Raw genomic sequence first — 23,298 nt, forward strand, 5'->3', positions numbered from 1 at the left:
GGGCAGGCTCAGCGCTGCTCCATATGTCTCTGTGCCGAGGCTCAGGCCGAAAGGGTGGCAGCTACCTGGGGAGACTGTGTTCATAGACGGTTACCGGAGCGCAAGAGCAAGGCAGACGGCGTTTAAGGTGCTCTTGCTCACGTCACGTCCACTAACATCCCATTGGCCAAAGCACATGTGTCATCAGTGGGACAGGGACGGGTACTTCACCCCACAGTGGGAGAGCAGCAAGTAAATACTCACTAACTGATAACTCGGACTATTGCAGAGTGTCAAGGAGGAGAAGAGAAGCTGGCAGAATTTAAGACATGCTTGTGGGTTAAGGGGGCCCTGTTTGTGGCTCCACTGGGCCGGAGCCACTACTGTTACAGCAGCCACCGCGGCCCTCTCAGGAGCCTCTGCTTGAGTACTTCCCCGACTGGGGAGCTCACTCCCTCCCGAGGCAACATTTCAGGCCAGTCCCACCGATCGCAAAGGTTGACTTTGGCCTGAGCGCGGATGGATTTGGTAGCCACCCCAGGCCCTGGCTCTGCCGCCCCGGGGAGCCCAGGCCATCTTGCTTCCGACCCACAGAGATCATAGAGCCTCACCCTTGCATGCTGAACAGCCCGGTGCCTTGCGCAGCCCCGGCTCGGGCTCGTGGACCCCGGTCACGCAGGGCCATGCCGCCGTGGCGGTGTTGTGGGCTCCCCCCGTGGCGCTGAGAGGCGGGGCTCTGAGCCGGCCCAGAGTGCCTGCTGCCGCCTCCCCTCCTCAGACACCACGTCTCCATGTCTAGATCTGCTTCTTTCACTTACAAAAACGGTGCAGGTGCACTGCGACCAAGTCCCCCAGCGCAGAAGTGCAGAGGTGAAGGGCAACTCCGCCCTCTCTTTGGCCTCCCCCTCTCCTCCCAACCCCAGCCCCCAGAAGCATTCCCTTGAACAACTCCGTGTGTGTCCTCCAGACCTTTTTCTTGGCTTTTCCACAAACTGTTCGTCTCGGAGGGGCTCCCGTGGGAACGCACACGGGACTACGTCGTTGTCTTTATTGTCCGTATCCGAGTCCAGAGTTGGGTTGTATCCATAATTGATCTTAGGATTCTTTGCATTGATTAGTTTTGTTTTTATGGTATTAGGAAGCATGCTGCGGTGAACATCGTTGCGTACATGTTTTTGGTGCACGTGTATAATTATTTATGAAGGTAGATTTGCTCGATGAGGAACTGCAGAGCCAATTTAACATCTTCTTGGCCGAGAGAGCCAAGCTGCCTCCACAGAAGCTCCCACCAGCTGTGTCTAAGCATTGTGCTTTATGCTTCTATTAATGTCACCTTAGAGCACGGGAGATTTTTTTTCTGTTTCTTTTTTTTTTTTTTTTCAACATTTTTTTATTTATTTTTGGGACAGAGAGAGACAGAGCATGAACGGGGGAGGGGCAGAGAGAGAGGGAGACACAGAATCGGAAACAGGCTCCAGGCTCCGAGCCATCAGCCCAGAGCCTGACGCGGGGCTCGAACTCACGGACCGCGAGATCGCGACCTGGCTGAAGTCGGACGCTTAACCGACTGCGCCACCCAGGCGCCCCTTTTTTTTCTGTTTCTTTATGCTCTTGACTCTAGGGACCTTGTGGTCAATTAAGACTCCCAGATTGGTTTTGCATGTCCTAATGTATAATGACAGCATCTGGTTACATGTAGTTTCCTGTCCACGCTCAAGAATCACCACTGACGAGAGCAGACGACGAAAAGCAGAATGAAGGAGATAATGAGTGGCGAGAAGGATGGGGGAGTTATTAACAGGGAGGGAGTTCTCTGGGAGCAGAGAAACCCAGCATCCGTGTCCCATAAAGACCCCCATCCTGTCTCCCTGTGGCCCCCGAGACCTGATGATCTGTCCGGGACAGATGCCCCAGGCCCAGCAGCTTCCCCAGGTTCAGCAGGACCCTGGCGCCCAGACTGATGCCTGTCTGCTGGTTGCACCCAGACCACCCCGTCGGAGGAGCCGGGCAGGCCCCAGATGCTGAACCCCCACGCTCCACGTGCCGATGGCTTCGAGGGACCAGGAGAGCGACAGCGGGCGCTCAGCGCAGTCAGTGTTCTCACCAGCGCCCTGGAAGGTCAGCACCCCCGGCGTCATCCAAACGCTCCTCCTTAGCCTGACCTGAGCCAAACATCCCCCAGCTGCTTGGCTTGCCTTGGACGTCCCCACAGCTGGCCCAGGCTTTCTGGTCTCTGTTGCCTGTCTGTCCTCACCACGTCTGTGTCTCGTCCAAACCTCCCCCTAGCTGTCCTGGCCTGTCCCAAGTGCTTACCAGTCTCATCCCGTCCTCTCCCAAGCATCCCCATGCCTTCCTGGGACCACCCTGGCCCAGCATGCCTGTTCTAGACTATTCCCAGCCATTCCATGCCTACCACAGGCTATTCCAGGCATCCCACATCTGTCCCGGCCACTCCCACCCTAGGCAACCCCCAGCCATTCCAGTCTGAACTTGGCATCACTCCCCAGTCTTGTTCCCTCCTGTCCCATATGTGTTCATCTCTCTTCTGGCCCGTTCCAGGCACCCGCCATCTGTCCTAACATGTCCCAGATGCCCACGTCTGTTCTTCTGTTTTGCGTGTCCTTAGATCTGAACTTGCCTATCTCAGATGTTGTCTCATCCTCTTCAGCTTGTCCTCCTCTGAGCGTCCCCATGTCTATGTGAGACTGTTGTCTCGAGGGAGCCCAAATCTGTCCTAATCTGGCTCGTCCCAGTTGTCCCCACATCCATCCTGACCTCCTGTCCCTGTGGCCCTCCACTCTCATATTTCCAGAGTAAGGGGCCAGGACACAAGCCACACCTTTCCTTGGCCTTCCGTGCCCCTCTCACGGTCCCCCTGTCACGTAGCAGCCCTGCCATCTCCCCAGCTAAGTCATAGGTCTTTTCTGGAATACCAAATTATATGTGAGCCAGTCCACAAAAACAAACCTGCTCACTGGCTGCCCCCAGAGTTGGAAGAGTCTCACCGCAAATGTCCACCATGCTGGACCCGCTTCGCCCAACGCTACCTGATCTGGGAATGCTGCCCGCTGTGGATGTCCATCAAGCAGAGAGTGAAGTTCATGGTCATGGATCCGTTCGCTGACCTCACCATCACTATGTGCATCGTGCTTAACACGCTCTTCATGGCACTGGAGCACTACAACATGACAACTGAATTCGAGGAGATGCTGCAGGTTGGAAACCTGGTAAGGGCCACTGGCAGCCGACTCTCAAATGGGCATCCTAGTGTGAAGGGCTCTTGGCCAGCTGGCTCAGCCTTCGTGGATAGCGAGGGGGGATTCAGAGCACAGCAGGATCTTCTGAAGGTGGGAGTCATCATGGAAAACATCTTGGAGCAGGAAGTGTCAGGATCAGGTTTTAAGGAGCTGAGAGATGTAGATGAGAGTGAGAAGTTGGGGATAAAGATGCCCAGAGGCTAGAAAACAAAAGTGAGTTGGGGGAGAACTTGAAATATGCAGGGACGTACGGCCATTAGGATTGGAGGAGGAGCCTATGCAATAAAAGGCAGTTCTCTTAGGGAAAGGATGAATGGATGGAGAGGTGGGAGGAAGGATAGAAAGATGGATGGATGGATGGATGGATGGATGGATGGATGATGGACTGATGGACTGATGGATAGTTGGGTGTAGTGAATCAATCAGGCAGAGCCAGATTTGCATTCTGACTCAGCTCTTACTATGTGACCTCAAGCAAATTACTTAGTCTCAGTCATTGGCAAAATAAGGATTTGTTTAATTTAATAAATGTAAAATTAGTATGACAATACCAAGCTCATAGGAAGCTAATGAGAATTGAATAAGATAATGTGTGTAATGTGCTTGGCTCAGAGTTTGATAAACAGTAAGCACTCGAAATAAATGATAGCTGTGGTCTGTGGTTATTGTCACTGTTGATGTTATTAAAGAGACTGCCCCTGGAAGTCAGATGTCTGGGTTCTAATTCTGATGTTTTTTTTTTTCCCCTGGAGATCAAATCAGTTCCTACCTCTTGATTCTAAAGATGGGAAACTGAGGCTCAAGAGGTGACATAGTAGTGGCAGAGCTGGGCATGTAACTACTGTCTCCTGACTCTGACAGGCAGGGCCCTACGGGCTCTGCCCAGCTAAGCACAGTCAGCCATTCCCAGGGGGTTCCAGGTGAACTCTGGCAAAGTGTCCAGTGGCCTCTGAAAGGAGCTCCTGGGATCATCACTGAGGTTGGGTGAAGGAGAGGGTCATTCAGCCCAAGCGTTCTCTTACTACAGAGACCGCCCTATCTTGGTTTCACAGGTGGTGCCCCCCCCCACCCCAGGCAGGCAGGTCTCCTACACCAAGGACTGTAAGGATTCTCTTCGTTTATAACTTCCCATATCTAGAACTCTAGATAGTTACCTTGGGGTCTACTCAAATTTTTTTCGCAAACGTGAGTCCATTTTGCTATAATTGTACTTCGTTCCTTCTTCCATATGCAAATAGAAAGCTATATTATAGTCTGTAGGTGTCTCACGGAACAATTGCGCCTGGCTCGTGTTGGGTGGTCTTCAGGTGGGTTGCAGTTGAAGGCAGTTTTATTGGAATGTTGACCAGCTGAGTTGGGGCGAGCAGCAAATCAAGGTGATAAAGAACACTGGTGGCTTCCCTGGATCACTGAGTTGTGACTGAAGCAAAGGTGTGTTAAACTTGGGGCTCTGTTATTAGTAATAAGTCACGTAATTGGATTATAGCTGCATTGTGTTTCATTTGGATAGCTTTATTGCTGCTACGTAAGGTTTTGATTGTCTTGAAGCTAATATATCCTCAGTGGTTTAAATGTTATATGTAAAGAAACAAACCATAAAGATAAGCATGGGAAAATAACCTCGGTATGGGAAAAACCTTTCCAAGCATGTCGTTAAAGACCAATTCCGTAAAAGAGAAGATCGCGAGATTTGACTTTTAGCCCATCACTTGGAGAGCAAATGCAACTTTTGTTCCTAACACAGTGAACCAAAAACCCTGATGAGTCTCCTACTAGGAAACAACTAAAAATATAGGACGTATTCTTTGAAATGCATATCAAAGCTCATGAGAAAATAACAAAAATCCCCAAGTAACAAAAACAGAAAGGAACTTAAAAACCATAGCAGTTTACAGGTGAGGTGTTTCTGTAGTTCTCCGGGTGGGGGTCGGGAGCAGGTGATATTGCCGATTTGGGTAATCTGGGGATTTGGATTTCAGTGAACATGTAGAGGCAAGACAAGTCTTTAGACATTGTGAGTAGGGGTTGGAACTGAGTAGCCCCATGAGAATATAGCCCTACATTTGGCAGAACAGTGAACCAGAAAAAACTCCTGGCACTGAAACTGGGAAATGATATAGAAGGAAGCTTGTCAGTCTCAGCCAGGACTGAAGAGGAGGAAAAAGTAACCCCTGGAAGCTTGTGACAATGAATTTGGCCTTCTGTAGATGTGGAGTTCAGGTTTATAGCTGAGTGTTTCTGGAACCTATGCCTAAAGTTTAACAGATAAAGTGATCCTATGATATGTTGATATGTTGCTGCAAGAAGCAAGCACAAAACTTTTCTGAAAAGACACACTTTTAACCCAGGCCAAGTGTATTCTCAAAATTACAAAATACACAAGGAAATACCCCACTATGAAGAAGAGTCAGCAGATACACACACACACACACACACACACACACACACACACACACGCGGAGGCTTATCCCCTTAAGAATGTCCCATGATATAACTGTCGAATAGAGATTATAAAGTAAGAATGTTTGTAAAAACTAAGGACATAAAAGAAAGAATTAAAGGGGCACCTGGGTAGCTCAGTCGGTTAAGTGACTGACTTTGGCTCAGGTCATGATCTCACGGTTCATGGGTTCAAACCCTGTGTCGGGCTATATGCTGACAGCTCAGAACCTGGAGCCTGCTTTGGATTCTCTGTCTTCCTCTCCTCTCTGCCTCTCCCCCACTTGTGCGCTCTCTCTCTCTCTCTCTCCCTCTCTCAAAAATAAATAAATAAAACATTAAAAAAAGAAGGAATTAAAAACATAAAAGAATAAGACAGCTTTGGAAAAGAACCAAATCAAATCTCTAGAAATGGAAAACAGTCATTGGGATTAAAATCTCAATATATAAATCAAATAGCACATTCATATAGCTGGGGAGAGAATTAAATTAATATAATTTTAGATCTAAGGAAGTTGCCCAGAATGTAGAACATGGAAGTAAAGAGACAGAAATTATGAAATCAAGGTTCAGAGACACAGAGTCAGAAGGAGAAGGTAAGGCATACAGCTGATAGGAGTTCCAGAAGGAGAAAGTAGGAGAATGGGGGCAAAGGAATATTCAGGGAAAGAATAGGTGAGAACTGATAAAAGAAATGAACCCTTAGATTCAGGAATTACATCCTGCACAGGATAAATAAGATATCTAGACATGCTGCACATCAAAAACAAAGACATCATACAGCAACCAAAACAAGAAAGATTGCCTACTAAAGGAACAACAGTTAGAAAGACGGCAAAGTCCGCAGTTGCCTCAACAAAATCCAGAAGGCAGGGACATAATCATTTCACAATTCAGGGAGAAAACACTAGACACCCTAGAATTGACATCATCCTACCATTGACAAAGGTATGCTAAACAAAGACCAAGAGCCTACTACACACAGACTGTCTCTCTTAAACAATAACAAAAATTTATACTTCAGAAAGAGGTAAAATGACTGCAGAAATAGGATTTGAGAAGATCCTGAAAGGAATAGTAAGAATGTGGGAAAAACCAAGCAAGCATTGACTGTAAATACAATAATAATAAGGATTGCTGATTGGAGGGTATAAAAAGTAGGAACTAAAATATTGAACAACAGCAGCATCTAAGATAGGCGCGGAACAGGGATTGGAGGTAGGATGGCCTAAGTTCATGTACACTATGAAATATTAATTTAGATGTTATGAACTCAAGACTGATTGTTAAAACTTTTTAGGGCCACCACTAAGAGGATAGGAATGGAAAGTCTTAACTGCCAAGCCAGTAGAGAGGAAAATAGAGGAATTTTACGATTTTACAATTCAACCTGATAGAAGGAAGCAAAAGAAAAAGAAATAGAAGCACAAAATAAAATGAAGACGTAGGTCCAAATATACCAGAAATCGCAATAAATAGAAGTGGGGACTGCACTCACCAGTTAAGACACAGATCGTCAGTTTGGTAAAGAAATTACACACAGCTATATGTTTTTTTTTACAAAAGATGCCCAAACATATTTTGGGAGACAAATCCCTAAAAGGGATTGAAGAAAAAGAAATGGAAAAAAGATAAAACAGTCAAATACTATCAAGAAAATTAATAGAGTTATATTAATATCAAACAAAAAAATACTTTAAAGCAGAAAGTGTTATTGAGGGATAAAGAGATCCAAAACATAAAGATGGAAGAACGATTCACCAGGAATATAGAACTCTAAACCTTCATGCACCAAATTACATAGCTTCTAAATATGTAAAGCAGACAGTGAGATCAATTTAACAAGACCACAATCTTAGTGAGAGGCCACCCTCCATAACTGATGGGTCAAGCTTACAAAACATCACCAAGGATCTAGAGGACTTGACTAACAGGAATAAAAAGTTTCATTTATTGAATGTGCAGAGCACAGCACCCAACAATTAAAGAAAATACACATGAAACATTTACAGAATGACCACATTTTATGTCTCAAAGCAAGTTGCAGCAAAGACAGGGTATCATGCATTCTTCAATCTCCAACCACTGTGCAATTAAATTAGAAATATATGTGTCAGAATCTCACTGACTATGCACTTCCATCTCCAGAAATTTATCCTAAGAACAGAACTGGACAAGATGTTTTAAAACATGTATGTGATTGGATATTTATTATGGCAATGTATTTAATAGGAACAAAAGAATGCCCATTGCAGGGAGATGGTTAAACTACTTATGGCATATCTGTACAGTGGAATATTCCACAACTGTTCAGGAAGGGAGGAAGAAAGGGAGGGAGGGAAGGAGGAAGGAAAAGGGAAGGAAGGAAGGAAGGAAGGAAGGAAAAGGGAAGGAAGGAAGGAAAAGGGAAGGAAGGAAGGAAGGAAGATGCCATAGATCATGTTTAATTGGTATTGAAGGATGTTTACAAATAATTAAATTGTAAAAGCAAGTTTAGGGTTCCATCAGCACTGCGCAGTGGCCCCCCTGCCAGGAGTCAAGGAAAGCACGTCCCCACCCACACAGCCTCTGCCTACCAGATCCCAGTGAGGCTATAAAACAGGCAGAATTGAAGGCAGACCCTACCTAGGCCTGGCACTCTTGGCCACTCGCATCCATCATAATAAAAGCTGCTGATGATAACAATAATGGCCCTCTCATAGGAGCCTCTGCCTTGCATCCATTAGCTCTAACCCTTAGAGATCTCCTATGGGGTTGTTATTATCCCCATTTTACATATGAGGACACTTGAGGCTCCGGGAAATGAGGAAACTGGCCCAAGATCATAAAGTGGCAGATCCAGCTTTGAAACCTGGGTCTGGCTGCCATTCTCTGCGTGTCTTAAACCATCAAGCTTTGATCACAAGGCCTTAGAAAACCCGAGCTGGTCCTTTGGAAGGAAGACTCCGGCACCAAAATGTATGCATTTGTAAAGCAATGGTTCACAAGCTTAGCTGGATGTTAGCGTCACCTAGGAAGTTAAAAACAAAAACAAACAAAAGACAGCTCAATACCTGGGCTGCACTCCAGTCCAATTAACGAGAATTTCTGGGAGTGGGACCCAAGCATCAGTATTTTTAAAGCTCCCCAAGTGCCTCATGTTTGAGAACCAGTGTTCGAATCACCTGGCAATCTAGTCAGAATGCAGGTTCTGCTTGAGCAGATCGGGGCTCTTCAAGATGCTGCGTGTCTAAAGAGCTTCCAGTGATCACTCCCCCAAGAGGCATTCCCCAAGAGCCTCTGCTGTCTTTTTCTTCTGACTTCCAATGCCAGCTAATATCTGCTCTCTTGCCGCCAGAATAGCCTTGCCCCCCGGGCAAAGTGAGGCAGGGATCTTTCCTGAACTCCTTTCCCAGAAATGAGTGTTAGCATCCGTGGGTCTGTCGAACAGGCCTTAAGAACCCACCTACCCTGGCGTGCTCAGGCAGGTGATGGGGGAGACCAGAGGGCCAGCCAGGGTCAGAGGCAGGGGCTTCCCAGGCCCCCCCCTTAGGGGTTCTCAGGGACACCCAGTGCAGGGAGTGTGGCTGGCAGGACACCGGGCACTGCAGGAGCTGAAGGTCGGAAGCCCAACCGTTTGTGTGTTTATTCGACAAATATTGGTGGACTGCCCGCTGGCCGGGCACTGTTCTTGTCGCAGTAAGACAGAAACGGTCCCTCCTGTGGAGATTCCAGTCTAGCCAAATCCGCAGCCACATACACAGTATGTCGGATGGTGGTAAGTGAGGGAAAGAAAAATGAAGCAGGGAAGAGGGATGAGGAGTTTGGTGGGAGAGGGTCATGATTTTAAGCATCAGGAAGCCTCATCCATCAGGTGGCTTTTAAGCCCAAACCTGAAGGGAATGAGCCCGGTGATTGGGGGAGGGGGGGATGGCCCAGGGAAAGGGAGCGGCACATACAAAGGCCCCGAGGAGGGAACAGCAGGGAGGAGACCAGCATGGCTGGAAGAGCAGGAGGAGAATGGAGTCAGGGGGATGGAAAGGTTCTGCGTACAGAACCCGGAGACCGGCTTGGGTGCGGAGGAAAGGGGCAGAAGAACCCAAGGATGTCTCCCCACATGTGAGGGCAGCCCAGGCATTAGAGCTGAGGCTGAGAGATTTGGGGGGCCCTCCCTTTCCCAAGACCACAGCTGGTGGGGGAACAGTTCCCTCTGGGACCGCTGAAGTCATGGGGCCCGCCCACCTGTCATCTGGTCCCCGCTCCACCCACCCCACCGCTGCCCCACCCCCCACCCTGGCCAGTAGCAATCCCTGCCCCCAGCCCACCCCTTATCCAGACAGCAGGGGAAGGGGCTGATGCAGGTACCCCTCCGTCTCTCCTTTCGGCTCAGAGCCCCCTCAGGGTGCCAAGGGCTAGGTGATCCCCTCTTGTTTACTGACCCCGGCAAGCTACCTCAGGCTCCCATCCCTGGCCTCTACCTCCCTCACAGCTGCTCAAGCCCTGGTACTGTCCCCAGGGGTGGTCTGGCCCCTCGCCCACAGAACGCCCCAGTGCCTCCTCACTGCCCTCACAATAACCCCCTCAGCTCCAAGAAGGCCCCAACTTCCTGCCAGCCGTGCCTGCACAGGCCATCCCCACCTCCAGGAGCCACGTTCCCGTCGAGCAGAGCAGTTGGTAATGATCATGGCTGCCTGGCCCACCACGCGATGGGCTCCTGGACCGCGGGGCTCTGCTGGCCCAGGCTGGGTGGCTCCGAACTGTGTCAACGAACCAAGGGAAACCCAGCCTCTGCCTCTTGGAAACTTTCTTCAGGAGGCAGAGGCGGTTCCTCTAAATCTTGAAGCACAACACTGAGTTCATTTCCTGCTTCTCGAAGGTACCAGCTACGTGTCCCCGAGCACATTACTTAACCTCTCTGTGTTTCCGTTTCCTCGCCTGTAAAATGGGGATAATGATACTTTCCTCGTCGGGTTGTTGGTTGTGTTAAAAGGAGCGTTCCAGCCCGGGGCTGGCACATTGTCAAGGCCTCAAGAAGGGGGGGGCTGGCTGTTACTGCAGTGACGAGAGTTCAGTGCGTGGACAAGGCAGAGCAGGAACAGCAGGGGCAAAGGCCCCGAGACATGAGAGCCCTGAGTGTTGGCGGGAGTGCGTGTACTTGGCCCTCGCGGAGGGAGAGCGCTTCCGGCGGTGACACGGGCTGGAAGGTGTCAGGCTGGGTGGTGTCACCCCCACCTCGGCCTCCCCTGCCCCCAGGTGCCTCCTAGAGCTGTGAGTCTGCCTAGAGCCTGAGGCAGGCCCGGCTGTTCCTGAGGGCCAGGCCAGCGGGTCGCGGGTGGTGAGCTGAAGAGGCAGCTAGGGCTGCAGGTATCCCCGAGGGGCTGGGCCGTGGCCGAGCGAGCACCCACTGGGAGCCGGGGTGCAGCCAGAGCTGGCAGCCCGGTGGGTGGGGGTCCCGGGGCTGCAAGAGTCAGAAAGCAGGGCGCCCCTCCTGGCCAGAAGGTCTTTCCAGCCCAAACACTGGGCACCCCGATCTGTGTGCCTCCCCAGGTCTTCACGGGGATCTTCACGGCAGAGATGACCTTCAAGATCATCGCTCTGGACCCCTACTACTACTTCCAGCAGGGTTGGAACATCTTCGACAGCGTCATTGTCATCCTGAGCCTCATGGAGCTGGGCCTGTCCCGCATGGGCAACCTATCAGTGCTGCGCTCCTTCCGCCTGGTACCCGGCTGGGCCCGCTGCAGGGGGGTGGGGTGAGGGCCCGGGGCACTGCGGCCACCCCCCCTCCCCCGAGGTCACCACTCAGTTTCCCCTGCTCGGACCCATCGTGCTTTCGCCCAACAGCTATTTGCTGGGTACCCCAGCGCTGGTGACGTGGGGGGTCCGGAGAGGGGCAAGATCGGAGAGGTTCCTCTGGGGGGACTATTGGGGTGGCGTCCTGACGACTTGCAAAGCTCTTTGTGGCTCACCGTGCCTCCTTTAGTCCTCATAGAATCCCAGGACAGGAGCTAGTATTACTGCATACCCATTTCACAGATGAGGCGAGCAAGGCTTAAGTGAAACGAATTTCCCAAAGCCACGTGGCAAGGAGCAGGTGGGAGCTGGGTCTGCCGACAGCTCCCCTGCCTCCTGGTTTCAGAGTCAGCATGTGGGAACCTCTAATGCACATACAAATCATCTGGGGATCTTGTGAAACCACAGACACTCATTTAGTAGGTCTAGGGTGATGCCAAACTGCTGGTCTGTGGACCACTCTGAGTGCAGAATGCCGGCGACGTCCACGCAGGGGGCTGGAGGAGATCAGGGAAGGCTTCCTGGAAGAGGTCTGGGCAATGTTGGGTTCACTGGGGGCTTGGAAGGCAGGATGGTAGGGGCAGTCGAGAAAGTGGAAGCTATGAGTTCTAACCCCGACTCCGCTGCCATGATCCAATGGACGCAGACAAGTTGCTGCACCCTTCAGGGCTGGCTTCTTCATCTGTCAGAGGAGGTGAGTGCCGGCCTCATGTGGTTATTGGGAGCCATCCTGAGTGAGGTGAGCCATCCTAAGCCCCGGCCTGGCACAGCAGGTATCCACTAAATGCTAAGCGCCTGCCCCCTTTCTCCGTGAGAACTGAGAGGAGAGAAGGTTGGAGGCAGTTGGGCAAATCAGAGATGGTTTGACCTGATGAGGATGAGCCTGGAAGAGGAAGGACATTCCAAGCTGGAGGAATCTACTGGGAAGTTCCTGGAAGTGAGCCTGAGTCGGAAGCCGGTGTAGGGACGGAGAGCAGGGCTGATGGGGGGCGGGGGGTGATCTGGACACGGTGACCTGACTCCCAGAGCAGCGCCCAGGGCGGTTGCCCTCGGGCTGTAGAGACGAACAGCAGTGTGCGCTCTTGGGGACACGTGCCCACAAGCTCCCTGGGTTTTCAGGCGGGAGCTAGTGGGGCAAGGGTGTTCGTGGGCAGCGGGAACCAGAGCGCCTCACAATGACGCCTCCCTCCCCAGCTGCGTGTCTTCAAGCTGGCCAAGTCGTGGCCCACGCTGAACACCCTCATCAAGATCATCGGGAACTCAGTGGGGGCGCTGGGGAACCTGACGCTGGTGCTGGCCATCATCGTGTTCATCTTCGCCGTGGTGGGCATGCAGCTCTTTGGCAAGAACTACTCAGAGCTGAGGCACCGCATCAGCGACTCGGGCCTGCTGCCTCGCTGGCACATGATGGACTTCTTCCACGCCTTTCTCATCATCTTCCGCATCCTCTGTGGGGAGTGGATCGAGACCATGTGGGACTGCATGGAGGTGTCTGGCCAGTCACTGTGCCTGCTGGTCTTCTTGCTCGTTATGGTCATTGGCAACCTTGTGGTAAGTTGGCCACACATACACCACACACACACTCACCCGCCCGGTCACCCGTCTGTCCATTCACTTGGCCTTCCTCCCATCCATCCACTCGTTCACTCGGCCTTCCATCAAACTATCCGTCTACCCATCCATCTCGCATCATCCCTTTACCCATCCATCCATCCCCCTGTTCGTTACCTATCCTTTCGTCTGTCTCCTCATCCACCTCTGTACCCATTTACTCATCCCCCTACGCGCTTATCACCAGTCCATCGATTCACTTATCCGCTCATTCTTCCATCCCTCTGCCCGTCCATACACCTCCCAATCTGTCACTCTGTCTACCCAGTTACCAGTCCTATCTATTCATTCACTCCTCCGGCCATCCCCACTTCCTCATTCTTTTACCCCCCCACTTCTCTGCCCATCCAAACCCATCCATCAACCCCTCTTCGTTCCTAAACGCACACGCACACCCCTACCTATCCGTCCATCCACCTGTCCATCCATCTGTCCATCCATCCATCGCCCACACTCTTACTCTCCTATCTGTCCCTCCACTCATTAATCCACCCCCACATCCATCTGGCAACGCACTCGTCCATTTACTCATTCACCAGTCCTATCCATCCGCCCATTTTCCATCCAGCTCTCTCCTTACTCACTCACTGATCCACCCATCCCTTCACATCACTTTTCATTTGTTTTTTCCTTCAATCACCCACCTCTTTACCTGCTTATTTATTGTATACTCGTCTTGTATCCATTAACTTATTTATTTATTCATCTACCCGCTATTATATTAGTTATTTACGACCAATGATGTATCACATCGTTTTTCAGTTCAGCTTAACAGCCATTTACTGAGCCCCTGCTGCATACAAAATACTGTGGCAGATGCCGTTGGGCATGCAGAGGTGAATGTGGCCCTGACATTGCTCACCAACGGGAGAGTGGGGAAGTGGAGAGTTCAAACAGGCCAGAAATAACTGTCAATCTGGTTAGAAGGATCAGAAGCATTAAGGAAGAGCCCGTGGGCACTGATCCCCTCCAGCAGGGGAAATCAAGGAAGGCTTCCTAGAGGAGGATTTGGAGCAGACCTGACAGGTGATGCTAGAGTGGGAAGGAGCAGAGGGAGTAAAGCACAGCTGTAGCAGGTGGTGGCCCAGGTAAGGCAGGGCCCATGGGAGCTCGTATGTCATCCTGGGTAGCTATGCTGGCAGTCCCTGCTACCCTGTCATGAGGGACGCAGGCCTTTGTTCCCATGTCCACCTGTCTGTCCTAGAACATGTGCTTCTTGCCTTGTATCTTTAAATGTGGGGGATTCTGGAGTTGAGGGAGATCAAAAATCCAAATGCCAGAGAATGAGCTCTTGGAAGAGGCGAGTGAGTGGTTCAGGAAGAAGTCACTGTCCACTGCGGACGTGAAGCTACCCGCCTGAGCACATAGGTGGTCCGTACGTGCTCAGACATCACACCCGCACGGCCTGACTCCTGCTGTGTGGGCCGTGTAGACTCACAGTGTAGGGCTTGTGGTTGGCTCAAGTACCGTGGGCTGTAGGCTCCAGAGCCCTTCCCCAAGCCTGCCCGCTTTCTCCTCCAGTGTGCCCTAACCATGCAAGGGTGGGCCCGGTTCAGGTTGGGATCGGGCTTCCCCCAGCCCCACAGGTGGAGCCCAGAGAGGGGGCAGGGCATCGGTGCACAGTGCACCCCCCTCCTTTCCTTCTGCTGGCCGCCCCTCAGGATGGAGCCTCACTGAGCCCTGGCCCAGCCCCGGGGCCACCACACTGTGTATTCCAAGGAGGACGCGGGTATGCCAGGCTCTCAGCCCGGGGCCAGGCCCGCTGCCCTCACGCATACAGCCCTGCAATTTCCTAGCGGATCTGCCTGGGATGAGAAGATTAGAGGCCGCTGGAGGAGGGAAGCTAACGCAGCCCACACAGCCCCCACCCTGGTCGCCTCAGGAATTGGGCCGCTGCCGGGCGTGGGTGGAAGCGAGATTGCCATTGAAATGGGAAGTCATGATCAGGCAGGGGCTGGGGAGCGGCAGCGTGATTGACGGGGAAAGCACTGGAAGAAACCAAGCCTCAGAAGCAGGCAACAAGGGAGGACCTGGCGCCTGGTAAGGGTGGACAGGGCTGCCCAGGCACCCCCCGCCTCGCTGCCCCCCAGCCTAGACCCCAGATACCTGGAGGCGAGGCACGGGGGAGGTCAGAGGGTCCGGGCTGGGCAACTGGGAGCAGAAGCAGGCCAGGCCTAGGCCAGTGTGACCGAGGCCAGGGGCCAGGCCAGAGGTCAGTGTAGACAGCAGCCCTGAATCACATCACGTGCCCCACCCCCCCAGGGGTGACATGAAAAGGGCTGCCAGGTGTCAAAAGCGATCATCTCCCCATGCAGAATGCCAGATCCTGCTCCTCAACCTTCCCATACTGTCCTTGTGAATGTGCACTCCTTAAAGGCGTGTTTCTGACTCCCGGCGCTCCAACTTGACTGCTGCTTTCTTCAGAATTCTCATCCCTAGCTCTCGGACTGGCACGAGGCATGTCTTAGGGGCTTGTGAGAAGCCAGAGAGGGGCCCAGAGTGGGTTACTAGTGAGAACTGCACACACATCGTCACACAGCTCCCTGCCGAGGGGGCCCCCGTTGAGGGAACTCCCTTCTGGGGGCAGCTGGGAGGAAAAAGCACCAAGCCCCAGGTGGGGAGGTTGTGTCTCTGGCCTGTCAGCCTGACGACACGTGTGGGAACAAGCCCACCACCCTTTTCCCTTACCCTCCACGAGGCTGGGAAATGGACCCACGGCCACCCCCTTGTCACTCAGCAAAAGTGCTCTCTTTTTTTTTTTAAAAGCTAAAGCTTTGCACTTGCAGGGTGGTTTAACAGCGAGCAATAGTCCAGACCATGCAAAGAGAGACGGGTTTTGCACACCTCACTTAAGGAGTCTCTTAAGGACACAGGTAGAGTGTGTTCCACAGCAGAAGCCCCAGATTTTCGGGTGTCGAGCCAGTTCAGGGGCCCATCACCAGCCCCTCCTTCGCCAACAGATGTAGAAGTCCCTTCCCGGGAAAGTCTCCGGGAATTCTAGACTGCTTCTGGGTGGGATTCTGTCTTGTCCCTGGTGATCCCAGACCGGATCCCACTTCCCAGGGAGCAACGCTGTGCCCCTCCTAACCCCACAGTCCTCCATTACTCCCAAGGTAGCAAGGCTCTGTCTGCAGGCCCCGTCTGGAGGAAGCCATGGTTCTCCCATTGACCCTGGGCCCGAATGCCTTCAACTCAGACTGTATCCGAGCCCTTGGGAAAAGGGATGGGAATTGGTCTTTCATTTATAGCCAAACTCACTATGTTCAAGACACCTGGAGCGTTAGGATGAGGGCCCAGGGCTCGCGCCCAGAGCTGTTTGCCGCGGCAGTCCTTCAGGTCCTTCGGCCTCAGTTTCCCCATAACGGACCCGAGGCCGAATGCCTCTGGTGTGGTGCCCGCCCCGATGGGCCGGATCTGTTGCCTCCACAGGTCCTGAACCTCTTCCTGGCTTTGCTGCTCAGCTCCTTCAGTGCAGACAACCTCACGGCCCCCGACGACGACGGGGAGATGAACAACCTCCAGCTGGCCCTGGCACGCATCCAGCGTGGCCTGCGCTTCCTCAAGCGGACCACCTGGGACTTCTGCTGTGGGCTCCTTCAGCGGGGGCCTCAGAAGCCCGCGGCCCTTGCCGCCCACGGCCAGCCGCCCCGCTGTGTGGCCACCTCCAGCTCCCCACCCCCACCGCCCCCAGAGCCAGAGAAGGCGCCTCCGGCCCGCAAGGAGACACGGTTTGAGGAAGACAAGCGGCCAGGCCAGGGCACCCCGGGGGATACAGAGCCTGTGTGTGTGCCCATTGCCGTGGCTGAGTCAGACACAGATGAGCAGGAGGAGGACGAGGAGGAAAACAGCCTGGGCACAGAGGAAGAGTCCAGCAAGCAGGTGAGTGCCCCCCGCCCACCTGTGCAGCACCTGCGCATACAGGGCCCAGGGCTCTGCTGTCCAGGGATCCCAGCCTCGCTCAGAGCAGCTGCCCCAGCAGGAACGGGATGGAGGTAGACGACAGGCCACTCCCAAAGGGCAGCCTCACACAGGGGTGCTGAGGCCAGCTGTCAACCCTCTCTTCCCAAGCCAGCCCGGAGGGGACCTAGGGACGGGCTGCTGTCCATCATTCATCTGATGCTAGCCATGAGAGCTGATCGCACGGAAAGGGGAACCAAGGTACGGCAAGAGAGAGGCTTGCTAGGAGTTCCTCATGCACCTGCGACAGAGCCAGACATCCTGGACCCCCGACCAGAATGTCCTAGTGGGGAAGGAGTGCAGTCTCCTGACCTCGCCACTGCCCTTTCCCCTCCTCCCAGGCCCAGGGCTAACTCTGAGATTTAAAAATAAGCCTCCCTGAGATGGCAGGTGTCAGAGACAGCACTATCTTATCTCCCAACCTGTTATTTTTAACACTTAGGACCAGAGTCTGGACAAAAGAGACGGTGCCCCCCGCCCCCTCAGGTTTCCCGTGGCCTGAGCCAGGCTCAGATGGCTTCTCCTTAGGTCTTCAGGTCAGACAGTGAGTGGTTCTCTGTCCGGTTGGGCCCGTCCTGGCTGCTTCATTTAGGCCTGCCCTGAGCGGCTTTGCTGTGAGGAACAACGGTTCCCCGTGTGTAGAAGTGAATCTGAGGCTTCGGGCTAGCTTCCACAGCTTTCTGCCTCCCAGTGGTCCCGGAGGCCAGCTTCCGCCCCTTGAGTCAGACCAGGCTGCGGGACAGTGACAGTATGAGTTGGGAGAGGGCAACGTGGGTGTTGCCAGGACCACGGCTTCCAGTTATCTCCAGGATGCTCCTTTTCCTTTTCCCTTCCTTCTCTTGAGCCTGTTGACTCTGGCTCCCTGGGATGTGTGTGTGTGTGTGTGTGTGTGTGTGTGTGTGTGTGTGTGTGTAAGGAGTGCCGTGGGAACTCATGGGAGAAGTCAGCGTATCCTTCCTAAGTGGAGTTGCCAGCACTTTGGAGCTGGGCATCACAGCCCAGCTGCACCCTTCCAGGGAATGGGAGGAGGGGGAGATTTATGCCAGGCTGGCCAGGAGCCTCCCAGCGGCCCACTTCCGGCCCTGGAGGCCCTTGATCTTCAGTGAGAGGAGGCCCCATGAAGAGGGCAGGAGGCAGTGTTCCAGTCGCGTAGGCAGGGCCCTGGAAAACACTCTGGCTGGGTGGCTCACGGGCTGGGGGTCTCTTCAGCAGGAATCCCAGCCTGTTTCCGGCAGCCCAGAGGCCCTCCCAAAGCCCAGGGCCTGGAGCCAGGTGTCAGAGACCCCCTCCTCCGAGGCCAGTGTGGCTCAGGCAGACTGGCGGCAGCAGCGGAGAGTGGAGCCCCCGGCCCCAGGGTGCAGTGAGGTAACGCACACCTTTGTCCCTGAAGCCGGCCGGGTGCTGCTGCTTGGACTGGAGCCAGGCCGTGAGAGGCCCTGGCACACGCCTGCATTTGCTGGTGGGAACCGTAGCTGCTGTCACAGGCAGTGTGGGAAACCCGTCGACGGAGGGGAACGTGGGCAGGATGGGGGGAGGGATGGCTTGGGGCCCAGGGCTTCCGGGAAATTCTGGAAGCAGCCAGCCGAGACCCCTGATGCAGGACTAACCCTACACCTCCCTGTGTTCACCCCTCCTCACTCGGTTCCTGTGCTTTGCTCCTCTCTGCCAAACGTTTGTCCTATGAATTACCCCATCCCAGGGAACTTCAGGGGGCCCTGAGAACAAGTTCTTGGCACATTGCCCACCCTCCTTGACACTGGCAGGAGCCCTCTGGTTTGCCACAGACCCCACTTGCCTGACTTCATTCCAGCACCTGCCTGGCCCCTGTAAGCATTGGAGTCGGCAGCCCCTGAGCTAAGGGACCATGGCTCTGCCCACTACGCCCCCGACCCTGCACACCCACCCCCACTCACCACGGAAGGGGGAGGTCAGGCGTTCAGAGACAGCGCTCCGTGGCTCTGGCCCTGCAGCCTGGCCCTGGCCGGCAGTTGTGACTTGCCCCAGCAGAGCACTGCCCATTTTGCCGGGTCCCTATCACGGGATGGGCTCGTGGGAGGCCTCGCGATCATGGTCATCTTTGGAGCACGAGCGCCCGCTACGGTCTTCACCCTGACGGTGCGGGTCGCACTTCTCCCCTGGAGGGTCTGACACAGAAAGGCACCTGGAAACAGGAGGGGCACAAGAGTCGCAGAGAAGGGGGGGGCTCTCGTACTGGAATGTTGAAACGTCTTCCTTTCCTCAAATCAGTTCGTGGTGGGACCCATCAAAGGGAGAGAGAAGTGGGCTGGGTTTTCCTGGGAGAAGGACCCCTCATCTCACCTGCGGCGGGATCCTGAAGGCTTGGCTCCCTCCGGATGCCCCGCGGACTTTACGCAGCTCCGGTGTCTGAAGAAGTAGCACAGAGACCTCCTCGGGCTCGTGCCTTTCCCAGCTCCGCTGCGTAGTGAAGCTGGGGGCAGAAGGAGGAAGCCCTCCAAGGCACGGGGACCCCAAAAGGGCCACGGCTCCACCCTATACCCGGGCCCTCTCGACTTTCCCACCAGCGTCCAGCCCTTCCCCATCACAAACACCAAAACTTAAGAGGACTTTGAGAAACCAGAGGAGTGAGTCATGGGAGGAAGGGAAGAGAAGGCAGCTTCAGGAGCAGAGGCAGGCCCGGGAACTCAAACCAGCTCATCTCCAGGCGGAGCTGGAGATGCGGGCTTGCCCCCGTAGCTGGCGGCGTAGATGGGGTCCGAAGCCACTGAAGGCTTCCCTTCCTTCTCAGAAGCCCCTGCCTCGGCCGTGCCATGGCTGTCTGTAGAGCGGGCTCCTAGAAGCAGAGTCTGAGACAGGCTTCCTGTGCAAATGATTTACCGAGGGAGCGCCCTCAGAGAAGCCGATAGGGAAAGAAATGGGAGAAGCAGGGTGAGGCCAAGGAAGAAGCTGCGAAAGGCCAGTGCTGGATTCAGGCCTCAGCCTGGTCCGCTGGGAGCCCTGGAGCATGAGCTGCACATGGCCTTGTCCCACCCCAAGGCAAGGGGCTGGCCTTTTGTGTTCCCATAGCGGTGCAACACTGTCAGCCGCCCCTGGCTTGGGCCGTAGCCCCCACGCCATTACCAGGGACGGCCGCCCCCGGCTGAAGACCGTGCTCTGGAGAAGGAGCCAGCTAAGCAGCCGGCGTTCACAGTGCCGTGGCTAAGAGGGAACTGGGCAGGGCACCAGCAGGCTCCACTACTGCGCCCCTGCACGCTGGAACCCACACGAGACTAACACAGACACTCACAAGGGCAGGCTGCGTGCACATGCCCGGCTGTAATCAGGTTATGCAAGGTCAGGGCAGCAGAACCCCGCCCAGCCGGGCAGGGACGTTCCCGATCTTTTCTTGCTTTTACTCCAGACCCTCCCTGTGAACTGGGTGAGAAGTGCGGGCTGGGTTGCTGGCCTGTTCTCTGCGTGTCTGACCTCACACCTGTATGTGCCTGTGCTCCTGGTCCTGACTCTGTTCCCCTGGTGGCACGTCTGTTGGCTCTGTGTGCCAAGCCACTACCGTGTATCCTTGGCCGGATGTGTCGGTGTTGCTGCCCGTGTCCGTTTGTTCCCGGCTGGATGCATTTCCCGTCCCCAGTGCCTTCCCTCCCCACACACCCCCTGCACCCCACACTAGACTCCAGCACAGACTCAGGACGCCCGAGGGGCCTCAGTTCAGCCCGGGGCAGGTCCCCACCCACCCGTCCACCCTGGGCTCAGATTTCCAGGGTGTGTAATGGAAAGTAGTCTGGGCACCTTCCCTTAGGGAGCCCCCGGCTGCCCCAGACTCTGGGCTCCAGGCTGGAGGCTTCCTCATGGCCCTCACCCACCCCACCCCACACCCCTGCCCACAGACTCAGGAGGACAGTTACTCGGAAGGGAGCACAGCAGACATGACCAACACTGCTGACCTCCTGGAGCAGATCCCTGACCTGGGTGAGGATGTCAAGGACCCAGAGGACTGCTTCACCGAAGGTACTGCCCGGCGTGGCCCTTCGCCCCGGCCTCTGCCCCGCCCAGAGGGGCAGGACGACCAGTAGCAATTTGGGGCCAGGGGCCATGTGGCACCGCACCCTGTCCCTGATGCTTGCCCTCTCTACCCCATTCCTCGTGACCCCAGGGCCCCTCCTCGTGCCCAGGACTTGAATCACGGCAAGTCTGCCCGCGGAGTGCTGGGCTGGGCAGTGTGGGTCAGCGGCACCGAGGACCGGCGACGTTGCGTTGGTAGTCGTAGTGACACTGTGTTGGTAGCACGGCAGGGACGCCATCGTCTTCACCTGTGCCCCCAGGTGGGCACGGTGCCCGGCACGCCGTGGGCCTTCTGTAAATACCTGTGGGTGTTACCTGTGGCCGTGCTGGTCGCCGGCGTCTGTAACTCTACGGATGGGTGGTGTATTCGCAAGGCGGCTGGGGCTAAAATGAGAGCTCGCCCTCCACGTGGCCTGTCATCTGGGGCTTTCAGTGAGCGGTCTGCCCTTCCCAAGGTTCAAAAACTGCAAACATGGACAAGGCCCAGGGACAGAGCGCCCCAGAGCACCCCAGGGGTTCGGGAATATTTCCCCAGGGGGAGAGTTTCCCAGATGAGCAGAGGAGAAGCAGGAGCCCATCCCAGCCCCAGCCTTCCCCCCACCCCAGACCTGCCAGGCCCTTTAGCCACTCACTGGGTGCCCAGTCCACGCGGCCTTTCCCTGGAGTTCCTGCTGAGCGTGGGCCCCGAGGACGGCACCACGGTGCTTCCTGCCGTCCACCACCCCCGCCCGCCCCGTTCTTTACTCCACATCATACCCTCTTTCTCTCAGTCACTCCTTCCACCATCCGACCTTCCGCCATCGGGCGTGGGCATTGGCAGGCCCCGGCCTGGGCCTGACCCCTCCCCCTCCCCACCCCCGCAGGCTGCGTCCGGCGCTGTCCTTGCTGCGCCGTGGACACCACGCAGGCCCCGGGGAAGGTCTGGTGGCGGCTGCGCAAGACCTGCTATCGCATCGTGGAGCACAGCTGGTTCGAGACATTCATCATCTTCATGATCCTGCTCAGCAGCGGAGCACTGGTACCCTCCTGGGGATGCAGGGTTGGGCAGAGAGGGATGGAGGAGGGGAGGAGGGCGGGGAAGGGAAGTCTCCCGCTGGAGAGGCTGGGGAGGAGACCGGAAACTGGGGCAGAGCCTCTGCTGAAGATGTGCTTCCCCCGCCCCCCCTCCCCCCCCCGGGAGCGGGAGTCAGCCCACAAACTCCCAACACCACAGCACGTACGGAGGTCAGAGCAGGAAGGGCTCACAGAGGTCATCTTTCCAGACCCCCGTGTTCCACAAAAGGGGGGTGATTTGCCCCCAGTTCACAGCACCCAGCTGGCATAGGTCGCAGGTCACCAGCCTCCTACCCCCCAAGCTCCGGTGACACACCCAGCTGCAAACAGCCCCGTCAGGCCGTTTCAGTGCAGTTAACAATGCTGGCTGATGTGACACTGGTAGTTTTACTTATTCCCCGTCTTCTAGGGCGAGAGGCCATGCTCTGCAGGCTACACAGTATCACCTTGGATCCTGACAATAGCCCTTTGTAAAAACGTTAAATGACTTGCCTAAGGTCCCACCTCACTCAGCAGCAGACGTGGTATTTGAACCCAGGCAGTCAGATTCCAGAGTCCTTTGTCTTGAGCTTCTGTTTGTTCAAGAGGCCTTTTCTAAGCTCTCCTTGTATCTAGGCCTATGAGCCATGGGGGGCAGCAAGAGGAGGAGACCCCAACCCCAGCCTCAGTGGCTCAGAGTCTAGTTGGGGAAACCAGATTCAGTAGGTTTGGGGTAGAGATCAGCTCCAGAGAGACAACGGAACAAGAATGGAGTAAATGGCTGGGAGGTCAGGGGGACTGGAGCGGTCAGGAAGATTCCCTGGAGACAGCAAGTGCAGCTGGACTGTGGAGGACAAGGAGGTTTGACCAAGCACCCGATTCTGACCTCTCAGTCCTTCTAGGAGGAGATGGGACAGCCCCGGAGAGAGTTCTAGAAGATGCTGGTGAGCAGGGAGACAGGTGGTCAAGCAGGCAGAAGAGATAGTAACTTTCCTGGCCGCAGGGAGGAAGCGCTTGATATTGCTGGGGAGGTGAGAACCCCATGGATGAGTAGCAAACAGGGAATGCTTTGAACTGTAGAGCGAGAGAGAGGGGCACTTTGACCCAAGGCTATGTGCCTCCACTCTGTGCTGCCTCCTGCGGGGGCAGGCCATGGGGAGGCACTGCTGCTGTCACTCCTAAATCTCTGGGCCCACCCCATTCTGTACTGCCC

At 54.8% G+C, this 23,298-nt stretch overlaps 1 protein-coding gene across 14 annotated transcripts in view; it reads left to right on the top strand.

Moving 5' to 3' along the window:
• SCN5A (sodium voltage-gated channel alpha subunit 5) overlaps nt 1-23,298 on the top strand; it is a 94,192-nt gene that overhangs the window by 47,241 nt on the left and 23,653 nt on the right. For 6 of the 14 annotated variants that reach the window (XM_053903988.1, XM_053903986.1, XM_053903982.1 and 3 more), the window contains exons 13-20: nt 1,965-2,097; nt 2,968-3,206; nt 11,202-11,375; nt 12,642-12,998; nt 16,488-16,937; nt 18,225-18,380; nt 20,879-20,999; nt 21,917-22,071. In XM_053903988.1, the coding sequence (XP_053759963.1) occupies nt 1,965-2,097; nt 2,968-3,206; nt 11,202-11,375; nt 12,642-12,998; nt 16,488-16,937; nt 18,225-18,380; nt 20,879-20,999; nt 21,917-22,071 (1,785 nt within the window). Of the gene's footprint in view, nt 1-1,964; nt 2,098-2,967; nt 3,207-8,087; nt 9,433-11,201; nt 11,376-12,641; nt 12,999-16,487; nt 16,938-17,126; nt 17,217-18,224; nt 18,381-20,878; nt 21,000-21,916; nt 22,072-23,298 lie in introns of those variants that run through there. The other 8 variants (XM_053903991.1, XM_053903981.1, XM_053903980.1 and 5 more) reach the window with 5 other exon arrangements.

This window comes from Panthera pardus, unplaced genomic scaffold (genome assembly GCF_024362965.1).
Source record: "Panthera pardus isolate Hobbes unplaced genomic scaffold, ASM2436296v1 HiC_scaffold_16, whole genome shotgun sequence".
Taxonomy (NCBI): Eukaryota; Metazoa; Chordata; class Mammalia; order Carnivora; family Felidae; genus Panthera; species Panthera pardus.